We start from the raw sequence: 20,037 nt of genomic DNA, 5'->3' as shown, positions 1-20,037 counted from the left end.
GCCTCCTAGAAGAAAAGCCATGCATGATATTAGTAATATTATGAAATTAGATCGTCATCCATCGTCTTTTGTTTGTACTGAATCTCTCCCATCATTTTAGTTTTTTAACCTTACATTCTAAGATTTTTAAACCTTACAAATTATAATGTCAAAACGAATATACACCACAAAAAAAATTTTAATTAATACATTCGATTATCACTAAGAGATTATCTTGATGAGACCAACGAACCTGGATTTAGTATAAAATCCTCTTTTTTTTTTGGTTTAGGCAGTGCCCAAGTAACGAACCTTACGTTGGGATTTTAAAGAGGAGAGCATTCGAGGCGAGGCCACGATGGCTGCCGTGGCTTCCCATGCCTCTCAGAGTTTCTGCAGGGAAGGCTTGGGGCTTATCGAGACTATACCCAACGCTCCTCGATTCATTACACCTGCTAGGGGGAGAGGGAATTCTCGTGGCTTTAGACGCGCCTCTTCCAGCAGAGAGCCCTACTACCGCTGCACGAGTGCTGCGCCAGCGCCGCCGTCCAGAGTCTCCACCTGTACTAGTGGAGCCAAACCCAATGCTGTTGTGCTGGATGCTCAGGCCAGAGTCTGCACAGGACCCACGCAAACAAGACCACTCGACGAGGAGAAAGCTTTTGAAGTCTTAAGAACGATCGTGCAATCAGGTTGGTTGGAGAAAACAATCAACTAAATTTTCAGAGGCCATGTTGTGCCTTTTAAAGTTCTCAGAGGGGGTTCCTGTTGGGGCTTCAGATCACGGGGAAATCATTGTAGCCCGTGAGGTCGCAGATCAGGTCAATGCATTTTTTCCCCTGCTTCCGCTACTTTTTGAGCAGGTTACTGGCATCCAAATTTTTCTTGTATAGGTACATGCTGATACAAGCAGCCACAATTTCCGCAGGCTTTGTTTTGCTGCCTGACCAACATGCCAAGCCTGTAAAGGGACCACGTATATTTAGGTCTAGGTGAGAACACGGACCCAAGCAGCCACTATGTTTTGAGAACCACCATGACTATCAAGAAATTTCTGAATCATATTAAAATTTGATACCTATCCAAGTGGTGAATAAAGTTAAAAACAGTGTGACCTTAAGAGGGCAACCCTGGGCCCCACACGCTGCTGCCATCTATGTTTAGAGGGTACTGTCTTCACCAAGCTGTTTCATGCTGCTATTTAGAGGGTAACCTATACACCAAGCTATTTCCAGGTGTCTTACCGCTTTTGCCGGCTGGTGTCTAGCTCTGTGAAGAATCCATGCTCTCCCTCTCTCTCTCTCTCTCTCATAACACCATGTGTGCGGGTGGACAATACATGTGTGGCCTGGGATGGCTCCCTTGCTGAGGTGGGTGGGAGCTCCCAGAGCTAGCCCTCACCGAGAGAGTGGAAGCGGCCTCGTATCTTGTAGTAAATTGGGCATCTAAGCATGTAGTGCTACATAATTTGCATATCTGTTTCTCCCGAGGGAGGCCCTATATTCTCCTGTCTCGATTCAAAGACTATCTGACCACCGTTGGCTGATGTAGTGTTCCTCTGACTCTCTTGGAGTCTCTCCCTAGTGCTACAGAATCTGCATATCTGTCCCTCCCGAGGGAGGCCCTTTATTCTCCTGTCTCCATTCAAAGATGATGTGATCTCCGTTGGCTAGTGGCATTTCTCATGGTGTAGGACAAGTGTCTATGGAGATAGTAGGGCTTCTCAACAATGAATTCATCCCTAGTAACCCATAGGAAATGCTGTCTGTAGATGTCATGGCCCTGTGAAAATGGAACAGCACAAGTGTGGGCATGGTGGTTGCTGAGCAAAAATATTAAAAGATTCACATTTGGGGTGCCCGGACAAATGAGAATGATGTGTGGACACTTCAGGTGTGAAAGGGGACAAAAACATTAATGTTTTTAATGTTTTATTGAAGGTTGCCCCTAGGCCTTAGTGGCCCCTAGGGAACTTTAATGATTATTAAAGTTGGGGCCCTAGGATAAGTCTGGGGAGGGGGCAACTCCACTTTTGGGAGTTGCATGCCTCTCTCACCTCACTCTCTCTCTTGCTTTTGGGAGTCGTGTATGCTCATGCGTGGAGAGTAGGTGAAGCAAGTCGGCTGCTGGCAGAGAAGTCTGGCTGTGCTGATTACTGTGTGTTAAAATAGGCCGTACAGCACTATGGAAAGTGCCCGTACAGTCCTGTACGACAGCAGGTACTGCTGCAGGCATAGGCGGCGGCTGTGGAGCAGGTACAGACCTGTAGGTACTGTTGCAGGCGCAGACTAGTCCAGCAGGTACACACACGTGCAGCTTATACTGTTGCAGAACTGTCCAGACAGTTGCAGGCGCAGAACTGTCCAGCAGGTACACACACGTGCAGGGTGTACTGCTGCAGTTCTGTCCAGCTGGTACAGACAGAGCCGTACAGTGTTGTATAGCTGCAGGCGGCGCCTCACTTGGTACAGTCAGTGCATCATCAGAGAGCTGCAGGTACAGTACTGAGGCGTTCATAATCTATTCCCTTTTTCTGGGAGTAGCCTTTAGCCACAAGTCTTGCTTTGTACCTGTCAATAGTACCATCAGACTTTCTTTTGACTTTGTACACCCACTTCCACTTACATGCTTGCCTTTAGGCAATTCCACAAGATCCCATGTATTGTTCTTCATGATAGAAGAAATTTCAGCTTGCATAGCTAGCAACCAATGCTCATTCTCATGTGCTTCTTCATAAGAAGAAGGCTCTTCTGAATCAAAGAGACCACCCATTGCGAATGCAGACTCCCCACTATGTACATTCATAGCATGGTTGGAACTAGCCCTTGTTCTCCCTGTGAGTGGAGCAGCAAGTTTGCTTTCTTGCAAAGTTTTCAGCAACCATCTTGGCACTGACTTGGCTGTGTCTATGGCTGTTTGCTCTTCCCTGCCAAAATCTTCCACTTCTTCCATAGAAGGGGGCTGAATGGCTGGCTGGTCCACATGTTCTACATGTGGATTTTCTTGTGTAGGGGCCGGCTGATCTGAATCCCCCCTAATTGCAATGGGTAAAAGTCCATCAAACATGTCCTGTATGCCTGTATCATTGCTTTTATACAAGCTGTACATGGGCTGTTCTGAATTTTCAGCAAATACCACATCTCTACTGACAAAAATCCTTCGTGTAGTTGGATTATAAAGACGGTATCCTTTGCTCTCATTGCTGTAGCCCACAAAAATGCATTTAATTGCTTTGTCATCTAGCTTTGTTCGGAGTTGTTCTGGCACATGTGCATATGCCAAACACCCAAATGTACGCATATAATCCATTGTTGGCTTTCGGCTATACCAAGCCTCAAATGGTGTTATGGTTTTCAAAGCTTTTGTTGGACACCTGTTCAACACATGAGTTGCACACATTATGGCTTCCATCCAAAATTTGTGAGGCAACTTTTGTGCTTTCACCATGCATCTTGCTATCTCCATGAGAGATCTATTTTTCCTTTCAGCTACACCATTCTGCTGCGGTGTATAAGGCACAGTACTTTGGTGTTTGATGCCCTTTTGAAGCATATAATCTTTGAATGCATTTGACATGTATTCTCCACCTCTATCTGAGCGGAGTGTTTGGACTTTACATGCACACATATTTTCAGCCATTGCTACAAAGTGTCGAAAGCATGTAAACACATCTGCTTTCGCTTTCAAAGGATAAGCCCAAGCAAACTTGGAGTAGTCATCAATGAATGTTTTTTGATGATTTTGACTCATGGGAGAAGCATGTCTTGGCTTTTGTCGAGAAGATTACATTGATGAGGTTTCTCTGTGACCATGGATAACTTATTGTTGATAGCATGTGGTGAGGATGGGCTGTTGTGTCATATTTTCCTTGAGGTGCACTAGATTTTTTGGTGATTATACTGGTACTCTTACAATGTTCACTTTTGGGTTCCTTAGAGTAGAGATCCCTTTATAGACCTAGATTTAGGTTTATCTTATGGAGTTGGACCAAGTTTTAGTACGAGAGATGTTAACTGAGGAAGACATGATATGAAGATGTGTGATATACACAACATTGATGGTGTGACCTATACTTGATTTCCAGATATCTTTGGACCTTTGGCTCACATATGTACTCTAGCCTAGGATCATAGCAAATGTTGGATGGTATTTTTTTTTGGAGTTCTTGCATGCTGTAATGGTAGTGGGGTTTCCTTAAGGAGTATTTTGGATATACCTTTGTTTCATCTCAGATTTCGAGATGAGAGAGTGTAACTTGGTTGAACACAATGCTAATCAATACACTTAAATACACTAAGATTTGAAGGACACTTGCTCATATACAAGAAGTAAATTGCTGAATTGACAAGAGACACACAATGAGCCGGAACGGCCGACCCCTCCCTTGAGTAAATTGTATTACTATTGGAGAAATTCAATACATAGCTTCACGGGCATCCATTGCCAAATCCTCCATGCCAATGCATATGAAATTCAGCATTCAGAAAACAATGGTATGTCGATGTAGATCACCAAGGAGCTGCCTTGATGCCCGGCCCGACTTCAGTGCCCATATTCTCTACCATTGGCTCTATGTTCTACCAAGCAAGGTAGCAACATCTTCAAGAGCACATAGGACAAGAGATACTACACAGGGCGGCTAAACAAGGAGTCCTGCCCTTCTACTGAACACATTGTCCAATTAGCTTACCAGTCTTCATAGAAGTTGTTGCAAGCGGAAGCCTTCGCGTTGGAAGCTTTAGAAGTGTTGATATCTTCGATTTGTCGCAATCCTTCGCGATAAAAGTCTTCAAGAGGATGAAGGGAACCCTGGAAAAGCTTTCCCTATGGTTCAACTTGAGAAAGGAAGGCTGAAATTAGGGTTTTCAGCAAAAAGACCAGAAATTACAGCAAAAATGAGAGTTGTTTTGTTGAATTTCAGTCATTGGGAGTTAGTAGGAGAGTGATTAGCACTTGGAAACACTCTTGGAAGCTTGGAAAACACCCTAGCAAGTTGGGTATGGCTATGGAGAGCTTGGAAATGGAGAGAAATGGTGGAAAAACAGAGTTTTCAACCTCCAAAAATCCTCATGAAGAGAAAACACGAATTTTCTCTTAACAAGTAAGTGAATTGGGGTCCAATCAGGTGAGGGGACATGGGGAGATGCCCATTTATGAGTAAAAAGGGAGGATCGGGTCTTGAACATTGAGTCTTGTCCGCCTCGGGACTTCAGTGAGTGTGAACTTGGAAGCGGTCATAATTTATAAGTGACTTTTGGGCGCGCAAACTTTAATGAAGTGGGAACACACTCACTTATAAATATTGGCTAAGTCCTAAAGGCTATTTGAGCCTAGATTGGGTAATACTTACCACCTGTTCACATGCCACACAACCATGTTAGCAGACAGTTTCACACGCACGGTTCACGGGCGGGCGTCCCCTAGCCCGGAACTACACATAGGTCATGCAGGCATGAAAACAGCATGCAATTTTATTTGCAGGCAAGCACATAAAGATGCTATGCAATGCAGCATTGGCATGAGCAATTTCCGTTCATGAAACCATATAAGACCAGGCGTTTCCTAGCAAGTATATGCGATACCAGACCCAGTGGAAAGTCAATCCTCCAGGCGTTTCCGGGCATGTACACAAAGGCACAAGTCCCAGCGGAAAGCCAAGTCCTCCAGATATTCCGGGCATGATAACGTCAAGTCCCAGCGGAATATCATATCCAACTATACAGCATGACACGTGTCAATCACATGCATAGGCACATTCCATAAGACATGGACACCAATCCAATATGTACATAGCGTGAAAGCAAGAGTGAACCATTCGGGTGGCCAAATGGTGACATTCTCCCCCGCTTCTAAACAGTTGTCTGCAACTGAAATGCATCCAAATATGTCTGAAGCACATGCGGGCAATCTTTGAAGAACTCTTCATCTACCCATTTAGCATCAATGGGAAGATAGTTCTTAAACTTCACAAGGTAACGCCTCACAACTTTGCCTGCAGCAAGCTTGCGTTCCTTGTGATACACAATCTGCTCTGGCTGCAAGATCTCCTCAAGCTCATCCACTTTTGGTGGATCCTCAATGACCATTTCACTGGGCTCCGGCCCCACTTACTTGCGAAGGAGACTCACATGAAAAGCATTGTGTATGTGCCAATGACTAGGTAATGCCAATCTGAAAGCCACTTCATTGATCTTCTCGATCACTCGAAAAGGCCCATAGTACCTGGTTGCAAGCTTAGGATATGCAGCCTCTTTGCCAGGCCTCTTTGCAAGTCTTGCTTTCTCAAATTTCAGCAATACCCAATCATTCTCTTTAACATCCAATTGCCTTCTATGCTTGTCGGCAGTCTTTTTATGCTTGTCTTGTGACCTTGCAATGACTGTCCGCACCTGAGCAAAAGCAATATCCAAGTCTCTTACATACTCATCAGCTGCAAATATCTCATCCTTTGTGCGAAGGATGGGTGGCAAAACCACCTTACCATAAACAATCTTAAACGGGGCCTTTCCCGTAGATGCATGCACTGTGTTGTTGTATGCAAATTCCACAAGCGGTAAGTACTTCTCCCAAGAAGACTTCTGATCCGGCACATAACATTTCAAGAGATTCAACACGGTTGAATTTGCAGCCTCACTTTGCCCATCCTTTTGAGGGTGATAAGCTGATGAGAAGTCCAATTTGGTGCCCATATTATCAAATAAGGCCCGCCAAAAGAGACTTGTAGTCCTGGGATCTCTATCCCCCACAATAGACTTCGGCATTCCATGATGTTTGAACACTTGTGCAAGATATATTTTAACCATATGCTCAGCTTTGATTGTCTTTTTGACCGGCAAGAAATGAGCTTGCTTGCTAAACCTGTCCACAATTGTCCAAATTGCATCATTACCCTGTTGGGTACGTGGCAAGTCGATAATGAAATCCATTGTAATACTTTCCCATGGCTGCGTGGGAATAGGCAAACCTGGTGCCTTTTGCCTATCAAATTTGACCTTTTGGCAGGTGATACATGCATGTACATGTGCCTCTATGTCCTTCCGCATACCTGGCCAAAAGAAATACCGCTCAATCATGTGTGTAGTAGGCATTATGCCTCTATGACCAGCATATGGAGGAGCATGGCACTCATCCAAAACCTTTTGATGTCAGACACCACACATAGGCAATTATCTTTCATGAGATAACCCTCTTTGATCACATATGAGGCATGTGCATGACCAGCCATCAAATCAGCCCAAATAGTGGCAAAATCAGCATCCGTATGATACAAATCACGCATGTTAGACAAGTCCCCATGAGAGGCAACCGAGATAGCTGCTACATACGGCTTTCGTGACAATGCATCGGCCACTACATTCTTCTTTCCCGGGGTGTGCAAGATCTGAAAATGAAACATAGAGAGGAAATTGGCCATCCTCATATGCTTCTCTGATAACTTAGTTTGAGTAAGAAAATACCTCAAATTCTGGTGATCTGTCTTCACAGTGAAATCAGCCCCAAGAAGGTAATGTTTCATATAGTAAGTGCATGAATTACAACCAAGAGCTCTTTCTCATAAATGCCAAGAGATAGCTCTGCATCATGCAATCTACGACTCTCATAAGCCACGGCATGTCCCTCTTGATTAAGGACAGCCCCTATGCAATTTCCAGATGCATCACATTCCACACAAAAAGGCTTTTGCAAATCCGGAACGATCAACACTAGACCATGAGTAGTTGCATCTTTCAATTTGAGGAATGCATCTCTCTCTACATTAGTCCATTTGAACATGGCCTTCTTCTTTGTCAAATCATGCAAAGGAGAAGCAATCCATGCAAAGTGCCGAATGAACCTGCGGTAGTAAGAGCATAATCCAAGAAAACTACGGATCTCAGGCACCGAACTCAATTCGGGCCAATTCCGAATTGCATCAATCTTTACAAGATCCATCCGCACTCCATCTTTGGACACAATATGTCCAAGATAATGTATCTCTGACAAGAAGAACTCACTCTTCTTTGTATTTATGAAGAGTTTATGCTTATGGAGCTCTTCAAAAACAATAGCCAAATGAGCTTTATGCTCTTCTTCGGTCTTCGAGAAGACTAGGATGTCATCAAAAAGACACCTGTAAATTTCCTGTACCCACGGAATATGCGGTCCATCGTTCGATTGAATGTAGCCGGGGCATTTGTAAGACCAAAAGGCATAACAAGATACTCATAAAGCCCAAATGCTGTCATGAAAGCAGTTTTGTGTACATCCTGAGGCACTACACGCACTTGATGATATCCACTCTTGAGATCAATTCGGCTAAAGCATGCCGATCCATCCAACTTGTCAATGATGTCGTCTATGCGTGGAATCGGAAACCGATTCTTGATGGTAAGCTTATTCAAAGCTCTATAATCCACACACATACGAAAGGATCCATCCTTTGCAAAAATTTCAGCCTATCATTACAAAGAGTGTTTACATGTACATTATTTTCCTCAACAGGATCTCGTACAAAAATCAAGTACGCAAAAATACTCTTTTTCATTACTTTCTTAATTTGTACATGAGATACAAGGGGAATGGTATCACCCTCTTCACCAGCATCAATTACATGTTCTTGGCCTTTATGCATGAAGGTGATCCTGTTAGTCTTGTAAGCCTTGCATGGATCAATACGTGTATGCCAAGGCTTTCCAAGCAATACATCACAGCCATTCAAAGGCGCCACAAGAAAATCCTCATGATCCACATAGCCTTGAATGTGTATGCACAACTTGCCAAAAATAGGCATGACCTGCACTTCTCTACCAACAAAGGCAGCCCCTGCTTCAATTTGAGGACCCATGTCCTCCACTTCAATACCCAAAGCAGCTGCCATCTGAGTGGATATGAAATTCTCTGTTGCATAATCATCAAACATAAACAAAGCAGGCTGATTCTTGAGTAGGCTTCGGTACATTAGCATTTTCAGCTTTGTTCTTCTTATTTGGGCATGCTCTTGCCATGTGCTCAGTGTTGCCACAAGTAAAGCATTTGCCTTCACGCATATATTGCTCCTTCTTCTCAGCACTAAGACCAAAGTTTGCCGGCGTATAAGGGCGCTTTTTAGCAAACTTATTTTCAGCTTTTGGACCTGATTTGGCTTGGTTTTGGTCCCTTTTAGGTGGCTGTCCATCATTTTGCAGGTTTTGGACAGCCCTGCCTTGAAATGAGGGTTTAGCCTTATTGGATCGACTCAATTTGAGTTCCAATTGGTCGGTGGCGGTGGCGGCTGCGATTAATTGGTGTAAGGTATGACCAGGATACATTTGTAATCCCGCTTTGTACACGGGTTGCAATCCCGATTGAAACCTTCTCTTCCTTTCCACCTCGGTGACATGCATAAATGGAGACACCTCCAAGAGCACTTTCCAAAACTTTTGTACATATGCATTTACCGATTCCCCCTCATTTTGCTTTACCCAATCCCACTTCATTGTTATCTCATTCAATGCATTGGGAGGCAAGAATTGAGCATAGAACCTCTCCTTGAACTCTTCCCATAATCTAACGGGATTCGGTGAGAGCTTCTCCGTGAGCCACCAATGGGCAGCAGTGCCTTTCATGAACATGCTTACATGCCGGATCATGGATTTCTGAGTGAAATCCTCATCACTGAAAGCAATATCAAACTGGGCAATAAAAGCAAGTGCCTTTGATGCATCATATTCCCCATGATATGTGTCAAACTTCACAGATTTGTCTCCGGCTTTGAAGTCACGAGACTTTGATGCATGTGTGTGCATCTCAACATGTTTTCCCCCATGTTTGTCCATTGGGACAGCCCCTGTACTGGCATCATTTTTGGACCAAAAGGTGATGCATAAGGCATAGATACATGTGCCCTGTAAGCATGAGGCATGGCTGACCCCTCAACATGCATTGATACATTTTCAGCCATAACTTCTCCCTCACGAGCACACTCAAAGGCATGAGTGGCATGAGAGATAGGCGGAATACCTGCACCAACAGAAAATTGCAGCCCATGTTGCATGTGTTGTGCATGTACATTTTCAGCCGGTAATGGCATTTGACATACATTTTGACCACTGCCATAAACATTGTATCTTTCACGGGCTACATAAGGTATTCCTGCATGGCGTGAAGTCACTGATTGTTCCTCTCCCATAGCATGAAGATTTATCCTCTTAGACATAAGTTCTTGTTCGGGCACCAGGGGGGATTCCAAGACATGTGGGATGGTTGCCTTTTTTGCATAGGCATCCTCGGTACGAGCCAAGTATGCACGTGCTGCATCCCTCGGTTGCATGTGCAACTCTTGAGCAATCATTGCTATTGCATGATCCATATAAGATTCAGCTTTCTTGGCCTTCAAACGATCATGTACCAATGGATCCTCGCGGCGATAGAGATTCAATTCTTCTTGTTGTGCATGGAAAAGAGCCTGCATACGAGTAAGTTCAGCCCTCAAGACTATGGACTCTTCTTCTTGCATCTTCTCTTTGCCACGGGACGGCTGTCCCACATATTCAGGTTCCCTATTGTGCACCACATGAGTTTGCTCATCCTGTAAAGTATTGGAGGCATGCATTTCATTGTCCCTGCCTCTTGTATTAGCATCTCCAACATTCATTGTATGGCTGTCCATAATGTTCTAAGTGTAGAGATAGCTAGTGTTCACGGTGATTGTGTCTCACGATAGAAGTGAAAGAGAACCGTATGCTTTGATACCAATGTGACTTGGTTGAACACAATGCTAATCAATACACTTAAATACACTAAGATTTGAAGGACACTTGCTCATATACAAGAAGTAAATTGCTATGTGTGGAGTATGGTGGTGAGCTGTGCTGTGAGGGTGGATAGGGGGACAATAGGTTCCACATCCTGGAGTTGGTGGTAGAGGAGTAAACAAGGTCAAGCTCGTGAGAGTGAAAGAGAGGTAGGCATGGTCAGCTTCAAAAGGGGGTGGCGGAATGGAGAAGTCGGGGAGAAGGTGTGCCAAAGCCGGAGATCCCATAAGGTAGTCCACGGTGCTAGTACCTCCTGAGTGAGGGAAGGAGGTGAGGGCGTCGGAGGAGGGCCATCGGGACATCCCGTTATAGATAACGAGATCATGCGCCGCTCCCAGCTCTAAGAAATATCTCCCATACACTGTGACCTCCTCACGGTCTTGTGATGATCGCTGCAGCCTTGTGTCAGTGATGTCTAGCTCCTGTAGTCTGATAGGGTCGTCTAGATCGAGTAGTGGGACTTGCTGACTTCCCGTCCTGGCGTTGAAATCCCCGAGCAAGAGGACTACCCCTAGCTGTGAGAACTCCATGATATCCCCATATAATGGGAAGTACGGTGACTGGCCATGTTGTGCGGCATAAGGAGAGTGGCGTGGTGCAAAATAACACACAACAATGTGGATGACTCTGTCACTGCTAAGCTGTAGCCGCACCCAAAGATACCGTGCATCCTCGTCCTTCCGGACGATGTTGATGAGAATCTGTTGGAGATGGGATCTGAAAAGGACAGCTATCCCCCCAGAGCCGTGTACTCCTCCTGATGTGTGGGTCTCACCTCGAAAAGCTCACTCCCACTCATACCCGGGTATGTATGGTAAGCCCGTCTTAGGGCTCTGATGAGTCTCTATATAAAAAATGGCATCCCTGCCTGTGAGAATCTCTCTCAAGCCTCCTGGATTCGACCACAGCATGCCATTGCAGTTCCATACTTATTACTGCCAACCTCAGGTGTTTGGTCTCATAGACCCCGCGTTCCTATTTGGGACGGCGCTCAGTGACAATGACCCTACAATCTCTGTAGATAGCCCACTTGCTTGCTCTGCGGGCCTCATGAACAGTGACCAATTGCCTCACGTTGGTGTGCCACGTGTGCTGGAGTGAGATCATCTCCCATGTACACCTGTGTGCCCTTGAGGGCAGCCCGCATGTCTAAGAAGGCCTGTCTGCTGGTGGCATTAGGGAATCTAATGATGAGGGGCCACTCTCGTGTCATATCCTTGCCTTCCCTCCATGTATTTGCAAAGGGGAGGGGGGCGATCCTGTCCACTCCTAGCATCTAGCGTCATGGCATCCTCCTTGGGGGAATCCCCTTCCTGTAGCCCCCGTACTCGCACATGGAGGGCCCTATCCTTCCTGCGTTTCTCCTCCTCGAGAGTCTCATGTATGATGCTCTGTGGGGGTTTGTGCTTCTTCACCACCTCCACCCAATCTTTCTTAGTGGTTTGAAGTTCTTCCCGCAGCTTATCACTCATAGCTTTCAACTGCTCCAAGTCAGTCCTTAGACCCTCCTGAATATTCAGCTCCCCTTCCTCCACTGTATGGTCCTTGACCGTAGCCTTTAGGGCTTCCATTTTTGCCTGGAGTTCCCCTATCATTGGGGCAGCCTCTGGCATTCCTGTTTGTTGCAGCTGGGTCTCTTTCAACATCTGAATCACCTCTTCCTGGTGGCTCACTTGGGCTGCCAGTTCTTCAATCTTGTTGTTCGTTCCCTGTATCTCCTATGGAGGCCTTCCAACTGTTTTTCATGTCGGTTCAGAACCCTGTCCAGCACCTTCTTTTGTTCGCCCAATAACTTCTTGGTGTTGTCCTCCACTATCTTGATGTATGCCTCTAGCTCCTGTTCCCCCTAGTTGCTGCCTTGGGGGCCTGAGCAAGAGCGGGTGGGGCACAGAGTACACTCAAGGGAGGCGGCAGGGCCAGGGCAGCAGGTGCGCACTACAGCAGCATCGAAGGGGCGCAGCACATCAAGGGCCACCAGCGTGCAGCGCGAACAGAGGAGGGCGCGAGGGTGCTCACGCCATTTCAGAGAGAGGGGGGACGCAGACAGCAGTGCAGCGAACAAGGTGCAGCAGGCAGCGCAAACAGGGCGCCTGCACACACACAGAGAGAGAGAGAGAGAGAGAGAGAGAACAATGCTCAAAAGAGAGACAATTTCTGGTCACAAAGAAGCTTATGAGAGAGAGAGAGAGAGTGTGAGAGAGAGAGAGAGTTTTCTTCTATTATTTCCTCTTGTTTATGATGCGAAGAAAAGGGAGAACTGGGGGTGGGGGGAGAGAGAGAGAGAAGAAAGAAAGAAAGTTGTATTAACGTCTTCAAAAGGCCAAAATGACCTATGAGACCAAAAGGTTACATCATATCCATGAGGTACATCATCTTGGGTACAAAATAGTAATAAAGAAAGATAATAAAAATCTAGAGCTATAAAATCTGATGTAGATACATGAGCAGAGAGCTCTCATATCACCCTAATACATCCCTCATGGGCCGCTGTGACATGGTGCTCAAGGTGGTAAAACTGAGCCGGCGCGAGGAGGTCTTGCGATGATGGCCCGGATCCTCCTGTGGTGGCGTGGCCGTGGGCGAGGGCCACGGGATTTGGGCGGCGAGCTCTGCATAACTCAGTGGCTCTGTCGAGTGTCACACCTCTCGGCTGAGCTCCTGCACTAGCTTGTGGTCCGGGTATGGTGGGTGGATCGGCCCTCAGAGTGCTGGTATGGAAGAAGTCGGTGAGAGCTCTCTATGAGAGAGAGAGAGAGAGAAAGTTTTCTTCTATTAATTCCTCTTGTTTATGATGTGAAGAAAAGGGAGAACTGGGAGGGAGAGAGAGAGAGAGAGAGAGAGAGAGAGAGAGAGAGAGAGAGGGAGGGAGGGAGGGAGAGTTTTCTTCTATTAATTCCTTTTGTTTATGATGTGAAGAAAAGGGAGAACTGGATGAGAAGGTTTCCGAAGCACAATTGGGTGCTTTTTTTGCTGCAATGACGATTAGAGCAAATTCATTCCCTTTAAAAACACAGTGGAGTGATGGTGAACAGAAAGCTATGAGTCATTTTTGGCCCTCTCTTCTTCAAGTTTTACCTCCTGATGTGCTGTTTATTGCGGATCCAGAAGGCACGCTGATGGAGGGGCTTCCTTCTAAGGGCATGGCCTTTAATGGAAGAGGACCTGCAGAGATGAGGCTGGTGGGTGCCTTGAGAGAAGTGCTTCATGGTGGCCATCTTGGATTTGAGGAGGTTGTTGGACTGCTTAGGGATATTCTCCCTCTTGATGAGAATTGTGAAGGTCCAAATAAAGCTAGTACATCATTGGTTGCTGCTTTGCTCATCGGTCAGCGAATGAATGGGGAGACTGATAGAGAATTAAAAGCCTATTGCTTGGCGTTTGATGACGAACTTGGTATGTGTGTTTTGTTTTGTCTAACTTCTTTTACATGTTTGCTTTACCGCAATAAACTGTCAGAATTTCAAGTATCCATTTGTTAATTATGTTGGTTTTAGAGCTGCTGGAGCTGTTTTTGGCAAAGCTTTTAAATCTCGTCATGAAGAGAAATATTTTCATGCTTTTTTTTCCTCATATTTTGTGTTCTTTCTGGTATGCATAACTAAATTCAATAAACACTTCCAATCTGCCTGTTAGTGCTTTGGAGCTGTTGAATACTTGTATCTGTATAGCATGCACTGTGATGCCAATTTTGAAGATGATTTGTTTCAAGGTCATGACTTCAAGTTTGAGACCAAGGTTTAATAAGTTCAAAACCTTTGTTGGATATCGTTCCTTTAAAAATGTAGAGTAGGTGGTGTCATTAAAGCATTCAATGGCGGGCTGCGGTGTCTCTGTCTTTTGTGCCTGTTATCAAAACTGAATGTCCTTCTCAAAGATGGTGAACCTTTATTAACTTACCCAAGATATTGAGCCTTGGTTGTTCATTTTTATTGCATTCTGCTTATCACATGTGAGAGAACGTATGCCAAAGTACAAGTGCCATGTATGTGACATTCTTCTCAGGCTGCCTATTGAGTATGCTGGGTAAAGTCAGACACCTCTTTGTGAATTCCTACAAGTACACTCCCCAACCGTTAACGCTAAATGTCTCAGACTCAAACAAGTTGGGGCATTGGGATGTACACTTTTCTTGAGAATAGAAGAAACAAAGGATATGGCTACTCTATCATGGTTCATTGCATCAAATTTCTTATGATGCTTCGTTATAAGGACCTCATCATGACAAGAAGCTAGTCATTAATTGAGAGCTTGGATATTCGTTATCATGCTGTTGGGCCTGATTTGATGGCCACAATAGTAGGCGGCAGTATGTGATGATAGCAGATGAGGTCTGTGTCAGAGGCAACATGATGGCAACGAATTTATGGCTGGGCTGTGAGTTGCATGGGTGTTATGTAACGCTAATCCTTGGGATTAGTGGTCTAATCCGGGTTAGGGGAGCCCTGGGATTAGGGAAGTAGGCATGTTAGGGTGGCTAAGGTGGATTATTAGTAAATCCATGGTTACTGGCTATTTATGACTGGATGGTTATTTATAGCAGTAGTAGTCACTATATAAGTGGCTTATGGGTTTATTATTATGATTGTGGATAGTGGTTCTGACCCTAGACCAGAGACTCCTGCCATGGACTCGGTAGATGGAAGTGAGCCTTAAGCCTCTGGCTCGAGGGTTTTTTTGGTGCTAATCTTGTTGCTTGTGTTTAGGGAGTTCTTGGATGGACCTTACACTTGGTATTAGAGTGAACCTAAACACGAGAAGCGGAAAAGCAAGGTTTGCATGTCTCACACATGCTCACAAGTATGTTGAGAATCCGAGGTATTTTTCTTGTGGAATTGCTAGGGTTTACTCACTTATAGAGTGTCCACCCACACATTAATGACGTGTAAACCAAAGTGACTTATAATGTGTCCGTCCTGTGAACCTGCAAAACAAAAAATAAGCTCAAATAAAACAAACGGATAAGTCACACCTACCATCTGTGGCTCACTAGCAAGGTGAGAAAACAAATTCACACCCACGGTTCTTGAGAGGGTATCCCCTACCCGTACACTAGACATACAGATCTTGCAGGCAATAAAGCATTCCACGTGAAAACAGTTCCAAGTATGGGGGTATGCCATGCAATAAAATGCATTGGACAATTTCCCTTACATTTGTACTTGTTTCACAGATCAGGCCATAGAAGCAGTCAACCAGCTCTGGAACATGCTTGGATATTGAGGGCCAGCCCTGCTCTAGGGTTCTCTCGCCAAAAATCAGCTTTTTCCGTGCTTCTATTGGGTGCCTAGGTTTGAAGTCCAAATTGAGCCAAAGACAAGTGTCGTCATGTAGATTGTCCACTTGTCAGGTGCCCATGTCATAAATTGTCCATGTGTTTAAAAAATTGGTCCCAATCAATGCGAACAACTTATAAATTGCCCAGCCTCTTTTTAATGAAGTCTAAATCTGCAAAATAAAACTAAGTTGTAAAAGAGTTGTGTGGACAATTACCACTTGCAAAACCCATAAGACAACGCTTCACGCTAAAACAAGTAGTGCACACTCGAGTCCATAGGGTGCACAGGCATCCCCGGTCCCATGGACAATAGCATGCAAAAATACCAAGCATTGTCTAGGTAGCAAAACTATTCATACAGATAAGAAGTAAGGTCAAAGCGTACACATGTATGCATAATGCACATGTGAACTTGGAGATCCGTTTATTTGCTTTCTTTTACTTTCTAGGATTCTGCTTGCCATTTTTGTACACCGGGTATACATGGCCGGAATCACATACATGCAACATGGATATCGCCTAGCCTTTTCAAATACTCCAAGAATCTCTAGCCCTCTCGGAGATCAAAAAATAAAATGCCATGCCCTTGTACTCCATATGGGCCCTACCTATGTAATCTTTATGCATGCTCAAGTCTAACATGCTCCGCATGTCTCGAGAAGTTCGATCCCCCCCCCCCCCTCCCCGTCCGCACGCCGCGCCCCCCCGCGGCTTCTAATCAGTTGCCCACAATTGTTAGAGATCTAGGCCAAAAGATGTCTACTCACAAGCATGTAGCATCCACCTACAATGCCGACATGTCCACGAGGCTTGTAGCACTTACGAATTGTTGGCCCCCGGCCACATTGTACACAAGCCCATCTATGGTGTTTGGCTTTCGGTCATCACTTTCCAATGCATACAAAGTTTTTACAAGAAAACATTGCCTTGCTTCATGTAAGCCAGGAGACTATTATGAGCATGTGACCAATTGTCCACACTGGCTGTTGTAGGAGATTACACACTTTTGGTAGTGAAAAAATGTAAAGGTGTTAGGGGAATAAAATGCCTAGGGACATTAGAGTTTTAGCATTTTATGTTACACTTGTAACCTTAGTGTGGGCACTTTTAGTAGCCTCGACACCTGTACTATTGCATGGTGTTGTTTATTGTAAGAAACAAAAAAATGACGAATTGAAGTTGAATACAGTTTTTTGTAAGTTTCTCATAAACCAGCTCCTGCTCGTTTCATTCTGTACAGTTCTTGTGTCTTTCGCTTGTGTTTATGTCTTTGCTTTAGCCATTGCAACCCCTACAAGTGGGATTAGAGCTTTTTGCTGGCAGATCGTTGAGGCTGCATACAGGTTGTTGTGTATGGTCAACGCTGTGAAGGCAGCCCACAGATTGTGTGAAGGCATACAGAAGCAGCGCACAGGTGGCTGTAAGGTCCAGCAGCACAGGGAGGTCGTAAGGAGTAGCGCGTAGGTGGCTGTAACACCCAGCAGCGCACAGCAGGTTGTGAGGTTGAGGCGGCATGAAACCAATGTCTACTCACAAGCATGTAGCATCCACCTACAATGCCGACATGTCCACGAGGCTTGTAGCACTTACGAATTGTTGGCCCCCGGCCACATTGTACGCAAGCCCATCTATGGTGTTTGGCTTTCGGTCATCACTTTCCAATGCATACAAAGTTTTTACAAGAAAACATTGCCTTGCTTCATGTAAGCCAGGAGACTATTACGAGCATGTGACCAATTGTCCACACTGGCTGTTGTAGGAGATTACACACTTTTGGTAGTGAAAAAATGTAAAGGTGTTAGGGGAATAAAATGCCTAGGGACATTAGAGTTTTAGCATTTTATGTTACACTTGTAACCTTAGTGTGGGCACTTTTAGTAGCCACGACACCTGTACTATTGCATGGTGTTGTTTATTGTAAGAAACAAAAAAATGACGAATTGAAGTTGAATACAGTTTTTTGTAAGTTTCTCATAAACCAGCTCCTGCTCGTTTCATTCTGTACAGTTCTTGTGTCTTTCGCTTGTGTTTATGTCTTTGCTTTAGCCATTGCAACCCCTACAAGTGGGATTAGAGCTTTTTGCTGGCAGATCGTTGAGGCTGCATACAGGTTGTTGTGTATGGTCAACGCTGTGAAGGCAGCCACAGATTGTGTGAAGGCATACAGAAGCAGCGCACAGGTGGCTGTAAGGTCCAGCAGCACAGGGAGGTCGTAAGGAGTAGCGCGTAGGTGGCTGTAACACCCAGCAGCGCACAGCAGGTTGTGAGGTTGTGGCGGCATGAAACCAAGCCCCGGTCACTTGGGCAACAGACAGACAGCACAATACCAGGAACAAACTTTGAGACGCAGTGGAAGAACCATAAACAATCACTAAAAAGAACACAACACTGAGCCCGGCCCCCCCTAGGAACTTCCTTATTCAATGAATAAACTGTTACAACAGACCAAGGTACGGGTGCAAACTTGCACTGGATTCTCCACAAAGCTTCAGCAAACACTTGCTTAGAGATCTAGGTACAAACAGCATGAAGAACCAATACAAAACGATCTTGGAACAGCCCCAAAATCGGCGACCTGCTCCGGTTGAAGAGAGAGGAACAGACTGCTTGTGTATGGGCAGCACTCAGAAGAAAGAGAGCAAATTGCTGTCCTGCTGTACGACCAGCTCTATAGGGGAGAGAAAACGCCAGACGGCCGCTGCCCTGCTGTACGACCAGCACTCAGGGAAGAGAAAAATGCCAGACGGCTGCTGCTGTATGGCCAGCGCCTAGGAGAAGAAAGGGAACAGTCGGAAAATTGCTGCAGCTTGTGTACGACCAGCACACAGAAAGGGAGAACAATCAGAAAACTGCTGCAGCCTATGTACGCCCAGCACACAGAGGAGATAGAACCAGTCGGCCTGTTGCTGTCCTGTCCTACGGCTAGCGCTCAAGGGAGAGGGAGCACGTTGCTACCAGCCAGGAGATGATGGCGCCTGAAGATCCTCCATGCTTTTATAAAATCGACCTGTCCCAAAAATAGCTGTGCTTTTCCCCCTTTTTGCCAAAAGTGGTTGAATATGCCCAAAATATCAACTTTTGTGCTTTCCAGTTTGTTGGCCAAGTTTATGCTAGGTGCCTCCCTTTGTCCAGGGATCCAGGCCTAGAATAATAATAAGTCCGGCCACACTTTAATGATGTGTGAACCTGTTGACTTATAAACCTTATAAGCCACCTTAATGAATAAAATTCCATTCTGCTCATGTTCTGTAGCCATCTTTCGGGCCAAACTTTGCCAATAGATGCTTCAGCTTTCTTCTGTGGAAAATCCCCGTTCACACCTCGGCTCCATTCAGTGTGTGAAACACTGATCAAGGCTAGTGAAGGGACCAAATGGTGACATCCCCTTTGTCTTATAGGACAGTCGTCCGCAACTGTATAAGCCTGATAGTAGTGAAATACTCTTCAAATATAGGAGATCCCTTGCCATGTAGTATAATCCAAGCATTAAATTCATAAGTTCAGATTCACTGTAACCATAGATACTCGGCAAAGTTGCCGCTTTTATTGAATGTTCAAGGATCCAGAATTGTTCCGAAAACTTCCCAAAATAGAAATATGAAGTGAGCACTAGGGTTGCTAGTCCCGAGAACAAAAACACACTATGTGAGGTTGCATTTGCCATACATGGACTGTCATATCAGGCTCCATGTGCCACACATGTACACATGTATTGTTATGTCAAGCTACTTATGCCATATATTGTCATTTGAGGTTCCATATGTCACACATACAGTTCTGCCATGTCAAGCTCCATATGCCATTCATGTATTGTCATTTCAGGCTCCACAAGCCATACATGTTTTATTATGTTGGTTCCATAAGCCACACACATAATCTTGCCATGTCAGTGGGCTCACACCAAAGTCCTTGCTGGGGATCCATCCACGGTATCCACCACGTATAGACATAAACTCCTCTTGGCATGTCAGTGGGCTCACACCAGAGTCCTTCTTGGGGATCCATCCACAT

At 45.1% G+C, this 20,037-nt stretch overlaps 1 protein-coding gene across 4 annotated transcripts in view; it reads left to right on the top strand.

The window, feature by feature from the left end:
• The first annotated feature begins 266 nt into the window (after positions 1 to 266).
• LOC147607734 (anthranilate phosphoribosyltransferase) overlaps positions 267 to 20,037 on the top strand; it is a 76,292-nt gene continuing 56,521 nt past the window's right edge. For all 4 annotated transcript variants that reach the window (XM_086790727.1, XM_086790725.1, XM_086790724.1 and 1 more), the window contains exons 1-2: positions 267 to 671; positions 13,668 to 14,144. In XM_086790727.1, coding sequence (XP_086646853.1) covers positions 338 to 671; positions 13,668 to 14,144 — 811 coding nt within the window. In that variant the 5' untranslated portion in view covers positions 267 to 337. The remainder of the gene's footprint in view (positions 672 to 13,667; positions 14,145 to 20,037) is intronic.

This window comes from Cibotium barometz, chromosome 55 (assembly GCF_041138505.1).
Source record: "Cibotium barometz isolate CiBa-2024 chromosome 55, ASM4113850v1, whole genome shotgun sequence".
NCBI classification, from domain to species: domain Eukaryota; kingdom Viridiplantae; phylum Streptophyta; class Polypodiopsida; order Cyatheales; family Cibotiaceae; genus Cibotium; species Cibotium barometz.
This window is presented reverse-complemented; position numbering and strand designations above follow the sequence as displayed.